Source organism: Megascapheus bottae, chromosome 3 (assembly GCF_031878675.1).
Source record: "Megascapheus bottae isolate mThoBot1 chromosome 3, mThoBot2.hap1, whole genome shotgun sequence".
In the NCBI taxonomy this organism is placed as follows: Eukaryota; Metazoa; Chordata; class Mammalia; order Rodentia; family Geomyidae; genus Megascapheus; species Megascapheus bottae.
The window spans coordinates 4,790,040-4,808,932 of record NC_143511.1 but is presented as its reverse complement, the minus strand read 5'-3'; the positions used below and the strand labels follow the sequence as shown (position 1 = coordinate 4,808,932).

Here is an 18,893-nt window from a genome sequence, read left to right as displayed (position 1 = left end):
CATGAGACAAGCAAAGGAAAGAATGAAGAAAGGAAGGAAGGAAAAATCTTGCCTTGATGAGTTCCTGTTGGGTGGGTGGCCTCATTCCTGTGTGTCACTCATTTTCCTGAAACACTTCCACTAACAATAAGCCCCTTAATAATAGACAGGAAAGATCCCGAGCATTTCCCCCATTATTCTGCAGTTCTTCCTAACTTGACTCTTAAAAGAGTATCTAACAATCCCTTCAAGGTGGAGGTTTTTGTTTTTTTTTTTCCTACATTGTGAATAGTTGACTTGCTATTTTCTGCCTACAGCATTACCTCCATGGTATACAGTGAAACAATTATTTATTTTACTCTGATGCTTAGGAAAACATAGGTTAAGTCAAAGCTAACAAATAACTGTCCTGGCAGTTCATTGATTTGTATTAAAATAAACCAATGTTTATTTCAAATGTTAAAACAAAAATGTTCTTGCCTGCATTTAGCTTTGGCTGAGACCTTTGAAATGAAGGCCAGGATACTGAAGAGACAAATTATTAGTGCAACATCACCTCCTTCTTCAGCAAAAAGGGGCATTGCAGTATGTGTAGGAGTACTCAGACCCCACCAAGCAAGTCCCAATGGCCGACTTTGAACAAATTGGCTGCTAGCGGGGAAGGTTCCACACAGTAGGTCTCCTAGGTTCCCCAATGGCTCATGGCACAGTGGCCTGTGAGGTAGTCTTCTTTGCATTTACAGGCATCTCTGTGTGTGCTTTGAATGTCCCAAGTGTAAACTTCGGGCTGCACATTCATGCTGGCCCCAGGCCTCAGTCTGCAATTCAGCTTCCAATCTAGCTCTTCAACTCTGCAGGGATATTTTCTTCATCCACCAGCTGCTTAGGTTTTAATTGGCTGCTTAGGGTTAAAAAGGAATATCTCAAACCACCTGCCATACTGGAAAGAGAAAGAAAGCGAAAATTATATACCTTGGATTCCACAAGCCCTTCCTGCAGCATTTGTTGGCATGCTTGTGGCATGAGCTATCAGCACTCACCTAGGATTTAGTCTTTTATTCTTTTAATTAAAGAGACTATATATAATTATCCTCTAAGAGTGTCCTAAAATGTGTTGCAAAAGTAGCCTAGTCAATTCTTACAGCATGTAGGGCACAGTGCTGGGCCCTGGTGGCTCACATCTATAATCCTAGCTACTCAGAAGGCGGAGATCTGAGAATCACAGTTCAAAGCCAACCCCGAGCAGAAAAGTCTGTGAGACCCTTATCTCCAATGAAGCACTAGAAAACCAGAAGTGGAGCTGTGGCACTAGCCTTGAGCTCAGGGACAATAACCAGGAGTTCAAGCACCATGACTGACGTCCCAAAAAAAGAAAGAAAGAAAGAAAAGAAGAAAGGAAGAAAGAAAGAAAGAGAAATTTAGTGGGACACATTTGACAGGAGGAAAGCAGATAACTTAGGAGACCTTTGTGTAAAGATGGGTGAATAGTGTTCAGATCTCAGCCCTTCAGATGTTCTGACACATGATCTAGAAAGTCCTCAAGGAACTGTCATAAGAATGTAAGGGTCATTTGCATATATACATGATCAAATTGACTAAAGTATGATGTACACAGGAGTGAGATTCCATGATGTAACTCATCTGAACAATCAACAGATAGATTTTTTTTAAAAGTGAATTCCAGGAAGCTGAAACATGTCTTAACTTAGGAGGATGGGGCCTCCTTCTGGAAGCAGACAAAAGCAGAAAGGAAAGGGATGTGAATTCCATTTGTGTCATCATATTCAAGTACATATAAAAATGGAACTAGGAAACTTGAGGAGACAGGTGACAGGATGGACGAGGGAGAGAAGATGAAGGAGGGAGAAACGCTGATCAAGATGCATTATACACCTAAATTGACATGTTCAGTGCCTGTACTAATTACTAGACTTGTTGAATGGTAACTACTTAAAGATAAAAGTATAAGTAAAAAACTCTTCTACAATGATTTGAAGAGAAGGAGGAGGAAGAGAAGGAGGAGGAGGAAGAAGAGAAGGAGAAGAAGAAGGAGGAGGAGTAGGAGAAGAAGGAGGAGAGGAAGAGGAGGAGGAGGAGGAGGAGGAGGAGGAGGAGGAGGAGGAGGAGGAGGAGGAGGAGAAAAGTTGGGCTCATGTCTGGAATTCTAGCTAATCAGAAAGCTAAGATTTGAGGATCATGGTTCAAAGCCAATCTGGCAAACAAATCTAGAGATTATCTTTGATTAACCACCAGAAAGCCAAAAGTGGAGGTATGACTCAAATGATGAATGTCAACCTTGAGCAAAAAAGCCAAGTGAGAGTGAAAAGCCTTAATACCAGCCCCAGCAAATGCCCACCTAAGCAAGGTCCCAGAACTAGAGAAAGAGTTCATACTTCAGAAAAAAGAGATTATCTACACTATAACTTATCACATACATACTTCATTTTTCTCCTCAAAAGAACTAGTCCTGTGGTAGCTTAAAAGCAAAATCAAAAAGAGCAGAGGACCGAGGGTTTGGGAGGTTCTGCTGTTCAGAGCGTTCTTGACATACACATGGCCCTAAGTTCACTCCTAGCATGTAATACTTTCCTTTGAACTTTATCACTTATATCCAATATTTGATTTTCCAAAAATGAATTCATTTCAAAATTTCACTCACCAAATATTTAATCCTACAAAGTTTAACAGGGAGAAAATGTAGTCTCCACCTACTAACATTCCAATGTAGGCAACAGACACATTCTGCAGATAAAGAGAGAGGATTTGTCAGTAAAAGAAAAAGATTTAGGGAGAAAGCACATCGAATTGTAAAACCTAAAACTGTATCTTTTAGTTGCATTACATGGTGATTTTTACATATGTTGATTTAATGTTCAATAAATGAATGAAAAGCAGTTAGCTTTTTACAGGTAGCTTTCTAGTAAAAGGAAGTAAATGATGATATAATAACAGAACTAACCCATCTCCAAGCAAAAACAATGGTGAAGCTGAATTATAATAAGTGTTCTTAATCATATTGACAGTAAACTGCTACAGAGTAGAGACTTTTAATAAATTCCAGTGTTCTGTCCATGAATCCAAGAAAGCCTCTAAATAGCCAGTGTGCTGTGTACCTGTGTGGTCAGATGTACACACACACACACACACACACACACACACACACACACACACACACACACACTCAACCTATATGTTGAGCACACTCGTCAAAAACAGTTTATCACAGTACGGTGACAATAGATATTCAGAATCTTTTATTCTCTTCAGTTTCTACTTCTTTTTCCCAAATGACCCCCTCCCACCCATCCCCAATTTGAAAGTAATTATTTGTCATTCCTTTGCTTCCCCCATGCTTTCATTAGTTGTGATGTCCTATGGGGATTCATTGTGATATTCCCATATATGCATATAGGCATTGTGTGATGCCTCCATCTATGTCTATCTTTCTTTGGTTTTGAACTCAGGACTTGATGATGTTTATGAGGCAGGCACTTTAACACTGAATCTGTGCCTCCAGGCCATTTTTTGCCCCTGTTATTTTCAGAGTTTCACTTTATGCCCATGAAAACCTGGGCTGCAATCCTACCACTAGTGCTTTTCTCTGTTACGTGCTGTGGCATCCAGCCATAGTGGTTGAGATAGGGTCTTGACCTTGAACCCCAATCCCTTGATCTCTGCCTCCCAAGCAACTAGAATGACAGGCTTGCACCACTGTGCCCAGCTACTTTGATCGTGTTTTTCCCTTTCCATTACTCTTTTCTTATTCCCCCACTGCCATCCAAGTCATCTCTTTGCTTATCAACTAGTCTAGAAGAGGTAAGAAGGGCTCCTAGCCCTAGCTCAGAAGGCCACAAACTTTCATTCTTACTCCTCCTTTGTTGACAACCACAACAAAAGCAAACTCAGTTTCTATCTTACAGTTTGGATTTCAGTCTTCCAGGCCAGTTGCTCATCACTTACCTTGATGGCTCCAACCACCGCTGTGGTCAGGGCAGAGTTGTAGTAGCTGCACAGAACCGTGGCGTACATCAACAGAAACCTGGGGCAAGGAAATAGACCTCTGAGCTATCATTAGCCTTCCCGGATAGGAAGTGTGGGAAGAATGGTCCATGCACAAGCAAGGAAACCCACATCATGCACAAAGATTTCCTTCCCCATACTTAAACGTGCCTTCCTAATTGTGCTTATCATAGGAAAATGGCCCAGCTGTACATTAATCACACTGCTTGAGGCTGGTGCCTGGATTTCTCTGTGCATTTGCCATTATGTTTCTACCAAGTGGATGTGAAAAAAGAAGTTCTCTTTCTTTATGTTAATTTTGTGAGAATTGTTTTCCGGAAAAGTTCCAGCAGGTGTCTTGGCCTTCTAATTATAGTTTAGGTTCATCCATTTTCTGAGTAGTTTAATTAAGACATCCAATTAGAAGCTCCTTGAATTTTAGTTATGTCCTGTCGATTACACCACACCCCTTTACAGACAACCTAAATGCAGCCAATCTGAGCAGAGGGGCGGGGCCTGCTGGAATAGGGATCAAAAAGGAGCAGCCTGCCTACTGTGTGCTCTTCCCAGATTTTTGATTGATGATTCACCCTTCTGCAGAAGTAATCTTTGGCTTGTAAAGTTCATTTTGAGTTATGGTGTCTTTATTCCTACGGGATAGCCCCACATCCTGTGTTATTTCTAATATGGAGTAATGAGAAGGATTTTTTTTTCTAATGATCTGAAAATGTTCACTGGTATAGCAGTGGTGTTTGCTCCTCCATGGAGCAGAATCTCCCTCAATGCCCAGCAAAGGCAAATGGCTTCAGGTGGAGCACAGCGTGCTACAACTCCATAGGTGACTCTAGTGCACACAGCCAGCAGTGAGGACACAGGTATTAGAAGCAACTCCTGGCTTTAGTCACAAAAAGTTGAACACAATGCCTTGTTTGTGTATGGAAGGTACACTCCTGTACCCTATTACCAAAATTAATTCAGACATTAAATTTGTCAATAACTACAGAACTCTGATCATCACTAGAAAAGAAAAACATCTACACAGAAAAAAAGTTGTAGATGCCAGTCAAAGGTGAGGAAATGACAATAGAGGTGTGGCTCAAATGGTAGAGCTATGGCCATGAACAAAAACAGAAACAAAAACAAAACAAGTGAGACAACAAAGTCCTTAGTTCAAGCCCCAGTACTGGCACATAAAAAATAAGAATGAATTCTTACTAATTGGGAAAGAAGTTAGCTGCAACCTAAGTGAGGTTGCAGGATCCCACTCCTTTCACTCAGATGATTTAATGTTGAAAAGGCTGATGGGGGCTTGGAAAATGGCTCAATGATAGAGCACTTGCTTAACATGTAGCAATAATAATAAGTTTGATTTCACCAGCAATAAAAATAATAATAACAACAACAGTGACAGTAAATGACTAATTGTGAAATGTGAAAGGCACCCTCTACCTCTTAATAAAATTATCTCATCTTGCTTTTAGAATAGACTTGTGTGAACCTAAATCTTAGTATATGTTACCAAGAATATGTGGTTAGGATATTGTCTCCAACATGGTTAGGCTAGAATAAGAGAATTGTCTCTGATATTCTTGACTGGCCCCTTCGGGATCCCAGTCCTCAGAGACAGGTGAAATGGAATGTTGCACTTCTATAAATGCTCACTAGATGTCCCCAGAGGGGCTGGATTAAAATCTACTAAAATCAAAGTGGTATACTCAAATTTATTCTTAAAGAACCATCATCTATTTCCATGTTCAAATAAGTACCTGTACACTGAATTAAGTAAGACCAAGACCCTAAACTAAAAAAAGGCTCCATCTATTCCATACAAGGAAACCCATACCACATTTAATACCCAAAATACCAATCTCTGTGTCAATAGTTTTGAACTCATAAAACACCAAGGTATTTTAAAACAATGCTGAATTCTTACTAAATCTTGCCATTTTGTATTGTTATCATAAAGGTGATATACAGAGGAATTACAGTAATATAAGTCAGGTAATGAGTATGTTTGTTTTTGGACAGTGTCTCCCTTCTATATTTGAAAATCAACATTTCATCTATGCATATTTGAAAACTAATTGCATGTATATTTGCTATACATTTGTTCCCACAACAGTGGTAGCTAAATGTTCTAGCTTGTTTATAAAGGCAAGCCACAGATAAAAGTACCCCAGAGCAAATCACTGGACCAGAACACTGGTTCAAAGTCTTCTCTCTGTTTCTAAAAATAACATAAAAAACTAAGTGATTTGCCCAAAGATTATTTGGCATGGTTGTGGCAGTAATGAAAGACTCAAGTAACTGAATTAAGTTCTCAGGACTGATTACAACTTTGTGTACCAGCACTTACAGACAGATATACAATGTGCATCTATGAAAAGACCACATCCATCCACAACAGTGCCATATATATTTTCATCCTTCATTTCAGGCTCAGAGCTCTCTTGTCAGGTCAGGTTCTGGGTATTAGAGATTCGCTTCCACAAAGGAAGGTCATATATTCGAATCTTGCTCTGCTTTTATGTGTTGGAGCTGGTCATAAAGAAATTTCCTACCTTTGAGCATGGTGGTACAGATGCCTGTAATCCCAGCTAGTCAGCTAGTCCAGAGACAGTTTGTGAGACACTCATTCTCTCCTTCCTCTCCCTTTTATTCTCCCTTGTTCCCATTCCCTTCCTCCCCCTTCTTCCATCCCTCCTTTTCTCCCTCCCTTTCTGTCCCCCCACCAATGTCTCTGTCTGTGTCTTCTCCCTGGATGCCATGAACAGCCTCTGCCACTGGTTTCTGCTACCATGACAATTCTACCTCAAATCAAGCCCAAAACAATGGGTCTAGTTGATCTCGGACTCAAACTTCTGAAATCATGAGTCAAAATAAGTATTTCTTCCTTTAACTTGTTACACAAAAGTAAAGCTTATACAAGAATGCCTTGTACATGGCCAGGAGTTTGGCCTAGTAGTAGAGTGCTTGCCTAACATGCACGAAGACCTAGGTTCAATTCCTTGGAACCACAAACATAGAAAAGGACAGAAGTGGTGCTGGGGCTCAAGGGGTAGAGCTCTAGCACTGAGCTCAGCCCCTGAGTTCAAGTTCTAGGATGGGAAAAAAAAGAATGCCTTCTGTAGTAGCTTTCTGTGATTTTGTCCACCTGTAATCCAGCATTCATGAATCAGAGCAGCTGGGTACCATGACTCACACCTAGGCTGAGATTAAGAGGATCATGATTCCAGGCTAGCTAGGACAAAAGTTTACTGAGACCTCTATCTCAACCAACAAGCCTACACACACATACACACACACACACACACACACACACACACACACATCACATAACTATAAAATATATATATGTGTGTGTTAGTTATTACTGCCTTATACTGTTGTTACTTATTATGTTATTATATATAATGTATATGTTACTTAGCATCTAGGATTTCATCTCATTTTCTGTCATCAGGAGATGAGGTTACCTAAGCCCAACTTTATGGGGTGTTGAGAAATAAACAGGATCACAGCAAAAGACTTAAGTAAAGAGGACTTTCTGGGTAGAAAAAATTCAAAAGATTTTAATAAAAAGCCAGGTGATTTTGCCTCATGCCCTGTAATCCTAACTACTCAGGAGGCTCAGATCTGAGGATAGTGGTTCAATGTCAACCCAAGCAGGAAAGTCCATGAGGTTTATCTCCAATTAACCACCAGAAAACCAGAAATGAAGCTGTGGATCAAAGTGGTAGAGTACTAGGCTTGTGCAGAAAAGCTCAGGGATAGCAGCAATCCCTTGAGTTCAAGCTCCATGACCAATAACAACAAGAAAACTCCATTAATAAAACATCCTCTAATTCCACCCTCTAGCTTTATGTATACATTTTAACTTCTCTGGGCTTCAAGTTCCTTCTCCATCATGTGGAAATAATAGAGTGCTATTCATTCACTGGGGTTGTTGTAGTGATTAAGCTTTAAAAAATACTGTGGGCTGGGAGGTTAGCCTAGTGCTAGAGTGCTTGCCTAGCATGCACAAAGACGCAGGTACGATTCCTCCCGTACCTAATACATGGCAAAAAGCCAGAAATGGTGCTGTGGCTCAAGTGGTAGAGCTCCTAGAATCCCAGGATGGGGAGGCATAGATAGGAGCACAGATGAGAGGATCATAGTCCAGGAAGACCACTAAAAAAGGATCACACAGAAAGAAAAATGGCTGCTTGTATGGCTCAAGTGATAGAGTATCTGCCTAGCAGGATGAAGCTCTGAGATCAAACCCCAGTCCTGAGGAAGAAACCAGCAGAGTTTTAAATCTTACTTGCCAACCTAAACCAAAGTGTACATTTTGCCTTTAATTGCACCTAGGGATTCATGCAAGTCTGTCCATACCTGCTCAGGGCTCCAGAGGAGTCCCCCGAAGGTAACTTCACAGCATTTACATTTGCATTCGAATCGTTTCTTAACTGCCAAACCTCCTTTCTGTGTTGAAATATAATTTTTAAAATGATTACAAAGCCAGCCATGAGTGGCTCACACCTGTAACTCTAACCACTCAGGAGGCTGAGAGCTGAGGATCCAGTTGGAAGCCAATGCAGGCAGGAATGTACATAAAACTCATAGTTCCAATTAGTTATCCCCTCACCCACACACAGAGTAAGTGAGGCTATGACTCAAGTGGTAGAGTGCTAGCCTTGAGCAAAAACACAAAAACAAAAACAAAAGCAGCAACAAAAATCAGGGACAGTGGCTAGGCCTTGAGTTTAAGCCTCAGGACCAGCACACAAAAAAAGTAAAAATGACACTCTGGCTGAGTTTGGTGATTTACATCTGTAATCCCAACTACTCAGAAGTTGAGCGGACAATCATAGTCCAAAGCCAGTCCAAGCAACAAGCTAGCAAAATCTTCATCTTAACAAATAAGCCAAATGTGGTGCTCAGGCCTATGGGCCTATGTGAAAAGCCATGGGTCAGACAGAGATCCAAGCCCCAGCAAAAGCACAAGACTCCACATTAAAAAAAATAAACTAGAAAGCAAAAAAGATGAAAGGCATAGTTCAATCAGCAGAACACTTGCCTAGCAAGCATAAGGCCCTGAGTTCAAAGCCTAGTACTGCCTCCCAGCCAAAAATCATTACAAGTTTTAAAAGTATGCTAAGGTCACACTCGGCGGAAGATGGTGGCGGTTCAGGGTGAGACATACTGAGCTCCTGCCAAGATTCATGTACTGGCAGTGCAGGAGACAGTCCTCAACCAGAAATTGATCCTAAGTAAGCTTTAGGACCACAGAGAACTCAGGCAGAGAGGGGAAAAAAAAGGAAAAAAAATGAATACCAGCACGAAAAGAGAGCGTGGAGCTCCGCCTCGGAGCTTTTCTGAATCAGAGCAGAGACAGTGCTCCACAGCAGCATGGACCCGCTGGCTGCAGACAGAGCCACACAGAGCCTGCGCGAGCCCAGAGCCGACACCGGCCGTGCACAGACCTGCCAGCTTCACGGAACCGGAGAATCCAGCAATTTGTGAGTACCTCCGAGGAGAAGTTTCCACTTCTGCTCCGGGAATGGCATTGGGAGGGAGCCCCTCCCCCTCCAGCTGAGAGCAGTGCCATCTTGACTGCTGGCAATGACCCAGACCAAAGCAATTGGAGCCTGAGAGGTGTTGCTGACAGTGCCACCTAACTGGCAAAGGATTTCCCAGAGATCCCTTAGCCAGAAATCCGGTCCCAGCGCTGCTGAAGTCCATCCCCCTGCGCCACCTGCAGACCTGGTAAACAAAGCCGCCTGTGGAACATTCAGCTTTGTTTTACCAAACAAGCAATCTCATCCGAAAAATCGCAAAGCCAAATCACAAGAGAAAAAGACTTTGTGAAGTGTTTAGATCCAGAATTTACTGGAGACACAAGTTTCCTAACCTCAACCCCCACCAAAAAAAACAAAAAACAAAAAACTGAATACCCTTTTTTTTATCTTTTTTTTACCCCATTTCATTTGCATTTTTAAATGTTCTTATTTTTCTCTTTGCCATTTAACCTACACATTTTTTTCTAATGTTATGATTTATTCCTTTTTTTTCTTTTTTTCTCCTCTCTTTCCCGCAATCCTGCTGTCACTGTGGTTGTTCCTAGAAACACAGTGACAGCTCTGAGTACAGTTTGAACAAAAACGATATCCATATTGATACAGTCACCTGTTTTTTAAACTCCGGGTTCTCAACCCTAGTACCTCTTGGGTAAGAACTCAGAACTGTGAGGAATCTCCCCCCACCTTTTTTCTTTTTCTTTTTTTTGTTTTTGTTTTCGTTTTGTGTGTGTGTGTGTGTGTGTGTGTGTTCTGTTTTCTTTTATTTTGTTGCTGTTTTGTTTCTTTTTCTTTTTTTCTTTTCTTTCTTAAATTGGTATCATTGAAATCTCCTATACCAACCTCTCTCTTTTCTCTATATATTCTTATTACTCTTCTTATTTTGATAAGTTTTATCTAAGTTCATCTAAACTTTCTACACAAATACTATACCTGTCTATCACCTTAGGTCAGTTATCCTTACACGATACCCTTTCTTCATTACTATAATATTCTTACACTTCTGTATTATTATTTTCCTACCTACCTTGTCATCTTTCATATTATTTTTCTATCTCTGGTCCTCTGTTCATCCTTCAACTCTTATAATGCATGGATCTACATTTGATGGTTGTTGAGCAATGCTGTGTATCTAGGTGTTCAATTATACTCTAGGTCCAGAGGGACTTAAATACAATAGAGATTGGATTGAGAGGCTTATTGTTTTGGTCATAAATTGGTCATCTGTGATTGTATTAGATTTGTATGTAAGTGTACAAAAAGAAAGAGAGTGTTATTACCAATCTAAAAGAGCTAATATCTATTGTCAGCCAATTAAAAAGGTCTAGGTTGGTTATATCTGAAAAATTATAATCTTGTTTAGTATTAATTTTGCTCCCATCCTCAAATGGGCGGAACAAAAAACTCAAGAAAAATGTCAAATCAAGGAATAGCATCTCCCACCCAACATAAACAGGCAATGGAGCAGTCAGTGGCAAATGTAAAGGAGAGCCTCCCAAGTGCTATACAAATGCAATTGATAAACATCATTAATGAAAAGTGTGAAAACATAAAGAAAGAGGTAAGGGAGGAAGCCACAGCTAAACAAGAGGAAACCATAAACAAGGTGATATGTGAAAAAGGGGAAGCCATAAAGGAGGCCATAATAAAGGTTTTTCAAAGAAAGATGGATGAATTCATAGAATCCACAAACAAAAAGGTGACTGAACTCCAACAAATGTCCAAAGAGAATAAAGCTGCTGACCTTACCACTCAAATGGAAATCAAGGAGCTAAAGAAATCCATGCATGATCTAAAACAAGAGATGCAAGGCATCAAAAATGAGCAATTAGAAGCAAGGGAGATGAAGAATAAAGTAGATAGCTTTGATAGCAGGTTAGACAATGCAGAAGAGAGAATTTCAGGGGTTGAAGATAATTTAGTTCTTATAGAAAAAGAACAGAACATGAGTCAATTAAATCTAGGAAATATGAGAAAACGCTACAGGAGGTCCAAGATACACTTAGGAAGCCTAATTTAAGGCTAATTGGTATTGAGGAGGGTCTGGAGAAAGAGGTCAATGGCATTGGAAATATACTTCAGGCCCATCCAGATACAAGAAGCTTTAAGAACCCCAAACAGACCTGACCAGAAAAGGACATCCCGCCGCCACATTATAATCCGAACTGGATCAACAGAGGCTAAAGATAGGATCCTAAAAGCAGTCAGGGAGAAGAGAACAATCACCTATAAGGCAAACCAATCAGAATAACCCCAGATTTCTCAGCAGAGACCATGCAAGCAAGAAGAAATTGGAACGATATATACCATGCCCTGAAGTCAAATGACTACCAGCCAAGAATACTGTACTCAGCTAAGCTCTCATTCATACCTGAGGGAACAATAAAAACATTCCATTACAAGGAAAAGCTTCAACATTACGTAGCAACAAAACCAACACTACGTAAAATTCTCAAAGATGTTCTACACACAGAAAACCAACACAAATGTAATACAGAGAAAGACATGGTACTTAAAACTCATAACATCTAAGTACCACAAAAACTATCAAGACATAGGTCCTAATGAAAGCTTGTAAAAACGACAGGAACTAAGAAATATTTCTCAATCCTGACTCTCAATATCAATGGACTTAACTCTCCAATTAACGGCATAGATTATCTAGTTGGATCAAAAAACAGGATCCATTGTTCTGCTGTCTTCAAGAGACACATCTTACCCAAAAAAACAAACACCTTTTGAAAATGAGAGGTTGGAATAAACTCTATCAAGCTAATGGCCCCCATAAACAGGCTGGAGTGCCATCCTCATATCAGATAAAATAGACTTCAAACTAATATTAGTGAGAAAAAGACAAAGAAGGTTACTATATACTATTAAAGGGATCTTTCCTCCAGGAGGACATAACCATCCTAAATATCTACACAATGAATCCTGGAGCTCCAAACTTCATCAAGCAAACTTTACTTTCACTGAAACCATACATAGATCGAAACACAGTGATTGTTGGTGACTTTAAAACACCACTCTCACCTTTGGACAGGTCAACAAGGCAAAAACCCAACAGAGAAACCTTAGAACTGAACAACTATATAGACCAACTACATCTAACAGACATCTGCAGATTATTCCACCCAGCAACAACACAATATACGTTTTTCTCAGCAGCACATGGAACATTTTCCAAAATAGACCACATTTTAAGACATAAAACAAACCTGGACAGATTCAGAAACAACTGAAATTATTCCCTGCACTCTCTCAGACCACAAAGGCATCAAATTGGAACTGAACACACAACTACATCAACGAAAACCCTGTAACTCATGGAGATTGAACAACACATTGTTGAATCACCTATGGGTCATTGAAGAGATCAGAACAGAAATCCAACAGTTTATGAAATTTAACAGACAGGAGCACACAAAATACCAGCTCCTTTGGGACACGGCAAAGGCAGTACTCAGAGGAAAATTTATAGCTACAATAACAAATTAGAAAAATTGCAAACCAACAATGTGTCACCTTAAGCTCCTGGAAAAAGAGCAACAAATCAACCATAATCCCACTAGAAGGAAGCAAATTATTAAAATCAAAGAAGAATTAAATGAATTGGAATCCAAAAAAACTATAGAAAGAATCAACAAAACAAGGAGTTGGTTCTTTGAAAGAATTAACAAAATTGACAAACCCTTAGCAAATCTTACCAAAAAAAGAAGAGAGCATATCGAAATAAACAAAATCACAGACGAAAATGGTAATATCATGACAGAAATTACCAAGATCCAGAGTATCATGAGGGAATACTTCTCAAAACTTTACGCCAACAAATTTGAGAATCTAGAAGAAATGGATGAATTCCTAGCCAATATTAACATACCCACACTGAACCAAGAAGAACTAACCCAACTAAACAGGCCTATTTCAAGCACTGAAATAGAAATGGCAATAAGAGAACTTCCACCTAAGAAAAGTCCAGGGCCAGATGGATTCACAGCTGAATTCTATAAGGTCTTCAAAGCAGAGATCACACCAATACTCCTCAAGCTCTTCAACGAAATTGAAAATGAAGGGTCTTTACCAAACTCAGTCTATGAAGCCAGTATAACCCTCATCCCCAAACCAGACAGAGATTCATCAAAGAAAGAGAACTATAGACCTATTTCTTTGATGAACATCGATGCAAAACTTCTCAACAAAATACTGGCCAACCATCTACAACAACTCATCAAAAAAATTATACACTGTGATCAAACTGGATTCATCACGGGGAGGCAAAGCTGGTTCAACATATGCAAATCAATTAATATAATTCAAAACATCAACAGGAGCAGGGACAAAAATCACATGATTGTCTCAATAGATGCAGAAAAGGCATTTGACAAGATCCAACACCCCTTTATGTTAAAAGCTCTGGTGAAACTAGGAATCCATGGAACATTCCTCAATATAATAAAGGCAGTCTATGACAAACCCACAGCTAGTATTATACTTAACGGCGAAAAGCTAAAGCCATTCCCTCTAAAATCAGGAACGAGACAAGGATGCCCACTCTCTCCACTACTCTTTAACATAGTATTAGAATTCCTAGCCAGTGAAATAAGGCAAGAAGCAAGCATAAAGGGGATCCAAATAGGGAAAGAGGAAGTAAAACATTCCCTCTTTGCAGATGACATGATTCTGTATTTAAATAACCCTACAGACTCTACTCCCAAGCTCCTTGAGCTGATTCAAAACTGTGGAAGGGTAGCAGGCTATAAAATTAACCCTCAAAAATCAACTTCCTTCCTCTATGCAAACAGTGAGAGGAATGAGGCAACAATCAGGAAAGCAACTCCTTTTGCAATAGCCTCAAAGAAAATAAAGTACCTAGCTATTAGCTTAACTAAGAATGTAAAGGACCTTTAGGATGAAAACATTAAAACCCTGAAAAAGGAAATTAAAGCAGAACTAAGGAAATGGAAAAACCTCCCATGCTCCTGGATTGGAAGAATCAATATCGTGAAAATGACAATCTTGCCAAGGGCTATCTACAAATTCAACGCAATACCCATCAATATCCCAATGGCATTCTTTAAAGAAATAGAAGAGGCAATCCAAAATTTCACATGGACTAATAAAAAACCCCGTATAGCAAAAACTCTTCTTAGCAGAAAGAGCAGCGCAGGAGGAATTTCAATACCAAACTTTAGACTCTATTACAGAACTATAATTATCAAAACAGCTTGTTACTGGCACAAGAACAGGCCTGAAGACCAATGGAATAGAACTGAAGACCCAGATATTAAACCACAGACCTATGGCCACCTAATCTTTGACAAGGGAGCCAAAAAAAAAGAATGGAAGAAAGACAGCCCCTTCAACAAGTCGTGCTGGCAGAACTGGTTAAGCACCTGCAGAAAACTAAAGTTGGATCCTTCTTTGCACTAGAATTAACTCCAAATGGATCAAAGACCTGGAGGTAAAAGCTGACACACTGAAAACTTTATAAGAAGGAATAGGAGATACACTAGGCCTCCTTGGCACAGGTAGAAACTTTCTTAATAAGGACCAGGAATCACAACAAATCAGAGAAAAGCTGGATAAGTGGGACTGCATTAAACTGCAGAGCTTTTGTATGGCAAAGGACATAGCTAGTAAACTAAATAGGAAGCCTACAGAGTGGGAGAAGATCTTCACCAACCAAACAACGGACAAAGGCCTCATATCTAAAATATATCAACAGCTCAAAAAATTGAATCACTCCAAAACTAATCTCCAAAGTAACAACCATCCCATTAAAAGATGGACCAAAGACTTAAAGAGAGTCTTCTCTGAAGAAGAAGTAAGAATGGCCTATAGACACATGAAGAAATGCTCAACATCTCTGGTCATAAAAGTAATGCAAATCAAAACAACTCTAAGATTCCACCTCACTCCAGCTAGAATGGCCAGGATCAAGAAAATAATAACAACAGATGCTGGAGGGGATGTGGCCAGGAGGGATCACTACTACACTGTTGGTGGGAGTGCAAACTTGTTCAACCACTATGGAAAGCAGTATGGCAGTTCCTCAAAAGACTAAACATAGAGTTCCCCTATGACCCAGCAATTCCACTACTTGGCATTTACCCAATCATCCAGAAACAAAGACATACTAAATCCACCAGCACAACAATGTTCATTGCAGCACTATTTACTATAGCAAAGATATGAAACCAACCCAGATGTCCCTCAGTTGATGAGTGGATCAACAAGATGTGGTATTTTTACACAATGGAATTCTATGCTGCTGTCAGAAAGAATGACATCGCCCCATTTGTTAGGAAATGGAAAGACTTAGAAAAGATCATATTAAGTGAAGTAAGCCAGACTCAAAGGAACTTAGGTTCAATGGTTTCCCTCATTTGTCATAATCAGTAGAAATCTTGGGCTCTCCTAGCAGAGATTTGCAATAGAGCAAAACCTTGATACAAAAGGCCATATAGTAGGACGGTAAATGAAAAGATCTCTAGGATATAGAAACATAAGCCATATAATGAATGATTGTTGTCCTTAATGTACTATGTTATCTCTCATCTCTTTTGCTGTCCCTTGGTTATCTCATATTGTTACAGTATCTCACTTTGTTACCTAATATATTGGATATATTTGTATTTGCTTTTTTGAAATTGGATAGGGAAGGGGGGAAAACAAGATGAGGGGTGGGGTGGGGGGGAGGGTAATGAGGACCAAGACATGTGAAAGGGTATCATCAATGTATGGGAATTAATGTACCATCTATCTGGCAAATATCATGTAACCCTTCTATTAATTACAATAAAAAATACATGAAAAAAAACTATGCTAAGGAGGGAAGAAGGAAGATGGCAGGGAAACAAAGAATCACCCTAGCTCTTTCTATAGCTCTCTCTAATCCATCAGAGATTTAGGGTCCTAAAATGCACTTTTCCCCACAAGATCAACAACAGCAAATATATAAACAGAGAATACAGATATGAAAAAAAACGAATGCACAAGAATGGAAAACCATGAAGAGCCTTTACCAGCTCCCTATCCCATGCTGACAGCTTCACTACGCTACAAGAGGGGCCTCAAAGCAGCCAGGGACTCCGTGCCCCGACCAGCCAGACTGCAGCATCCAGACACAGAGATCTACCACAGCATCGCTGGTCAGTCCACAACCCATTCCAGTACCAGTGAGTACCCTGCCAGGAACCCCTCCCCACACAGGAGACCAGCACAGATCATGACCCACAGAGCTTGGCCAAGACCCCTCCCTCTGGCCCAAGAAGGGACAGCAGACTTGAAGAGGACTAACAGGCCAAAGCCCTTCCTCACTCCCCTAACCGCTTTGCTGGCTTCCAGCTGGAGGTCACCAGGTCTCACAGTGGCTGGGTGCTATGACTCTGTGTCCTCCACAGCCCTGACCATCAGCAGGGAAAGGCAAGACTATGAACAACCCAGACAAAATCCTGCACATCCATGGAAGCCTGCCCCTCTAGAACCCTCATTCCCATCCTCAAGTTACTCTGCCAAGCCCTCTGCAGAAGACAGGACTACTGCTCAGCTGCTGGCAGAGAGCAGTCCCTTTTTCTGGGCCTGAGAAGTGAGCCCATGCTCAAGCCAGTGACCAACGACCAATCCAGTGCTGACCGAAACCAAACTCCCATGCATGCATGGGAGCCCACCCATTCTGAAGCCTCCTGCCTCCCCCCAAACCCGCTTCCTTGATGCAACTGCCTTCATTGTGGGGATAGAGTTCCCTGGTTCAGAACCGTTGAAGCCTGGGCATAAGCCAGCTCCCAAGTGACAGCCACTGGCCTATGAACCATCCCAGGCCTAAGCACAAACACATCCCTGTGTACCTGTGGGAGTCCATGCTTTCTGAAGTGCACACCCATTCTAGAGGTCTGAATCTAACCTTCCTGGGTCTCACTGCACACCAGACCAAGCTTCTGTCATCTATTCCAAGGCCATGCATGCAGACAAGTGATCGCAGGCCCTCGGACCCAGCATTGGTTAGTCCACCCACTGAGAGCTAGCACAGGCCAAACACAGGCAGTCAGGTTCACTGCTGGGTGTGAACAGGCCAAGCATGGGCCACAGCCCTGACAATCACTGAACTCAAATGTGCAAATCACAACATAAGATTTCAAGACTCAGAACAATTAAGACAACAAACCAAACCTAAAGGCCAGCAACCATCCAGAGAAGGACCCCTGAGAGTGAAAAAGAGGTAGAAGACAAAGGAACCATTAAAGAAATGATGACAGATTTGGCCAATGAAATAAAAGGGAAGATACAGGGCTGGGAGTTTGGCCTAGTGGTAGAGTGCTTGCCTAGCATGCATGAAGACCCAGGCTCGATTCCTCGGTACCACATACATAGAAAAAAGCCAGAAATGGTGCTGTGGCTCGAGTGGTAGAGCTCTAGCCTTGGGAAAGCCCAAAGACAGCGCTCAGGCCCTGAGTTCAAGCCCCAGGACTGGCAAAAAAAAAAAAGTTAAAAAAGGGGGGGGGGAAGGATGCAAAAACAATTCCAAGAGTACAAAGAAGAAATGACAAAGAACATTCAGGACTCTCAAAAATATCTGAGGTAAAAATAGAAATGCTATACACCACATTAAAAGATAAACTGAAGCCAGGTACTGGTGGCTCATGCCTGTAATCCCAGCTACTCAGGAGGCTGAGATCTGAGGATGGCCAATTCAAAGTCAGCCTGGGCACTAATGTCCATGAGACTCTTCTCTAATAGCTTTAAATATCAATGGATTTAATCCCCAAATCAAAAGATAAAGATAAACAACATATTGGATCAAAAACCAAAATCCATCCATTTGTTGTCTCCAAGAGACACATCTCACAGTCAAAGATAACAAACTCTGAGTGATGGGAAGGACAAAAAGATCTTTCACCCAACTGTATCCAACAAGAAGAAAAGAGTGACCACATTAATATCTGATAAAATAGACTTTTCAATAAAATCAGTATGAAGAGACAAAAAAGGCCACTATATAGCAATAAAAAAATGATCCATGGAGAAATCATCTGAACACATTAAACAAACACCTTTTGACTTACAACAGGATAGACCCAAACATAATAATAATAGGAGGTGTTAATACCCCAATCTCACCAAAGGACGGATCAACCAAGTGAAAGATAATCAAAGACACCTCTGAACTAAATGACACCATTGCGCAAATGAACTTACTACACATCTACAGAGTATTCCAGACAACAACAACCCAATTCTTCTCAGCAGCCCATGGCACCATTCTCCAAAATAGATCATATCATAGTACCTACAAAGAATGTAAACAAATACAAGAGAATTAGCATAATTCCTTCTATCCTATCTGACCATAATGGAATC

General features: G+C 40.6%; 1 protein-coding gene across 1 annotated transcript in view; it reads right to left on the bottom strand.

Annotated features, from left to right (window-relative positions):
• Window positions 1-403: 403 nt before the first annotated feature.
• The window catches only part of Slc35d2 (solute carrier family 35 member D2), a 57,686-nt gene continuing 39,196 nt past the window's right edge, over window positions 404-18,893 (bottom strand). Inside the window, exons 10-12 of the mRNA XM_090329048.1 lie at window positions 3,940-4,018; window positions 2,639-2,721; window positions 404-919 (exon numbers count right to left, since the gene is read on the bottom strand). Coding sequence (XP_090185174.1) covers window positions 817-919; window positions 2,639-2,721; window positions 3,940-4,018 — 265 coding nt within the window. The 3' untranslated portion in view covers window positions 404-816. The remainder of the gene's footprint in view (window positions 920-2,638; window positions 2,722-3,939; window positions 4,019-18,893) is intronic.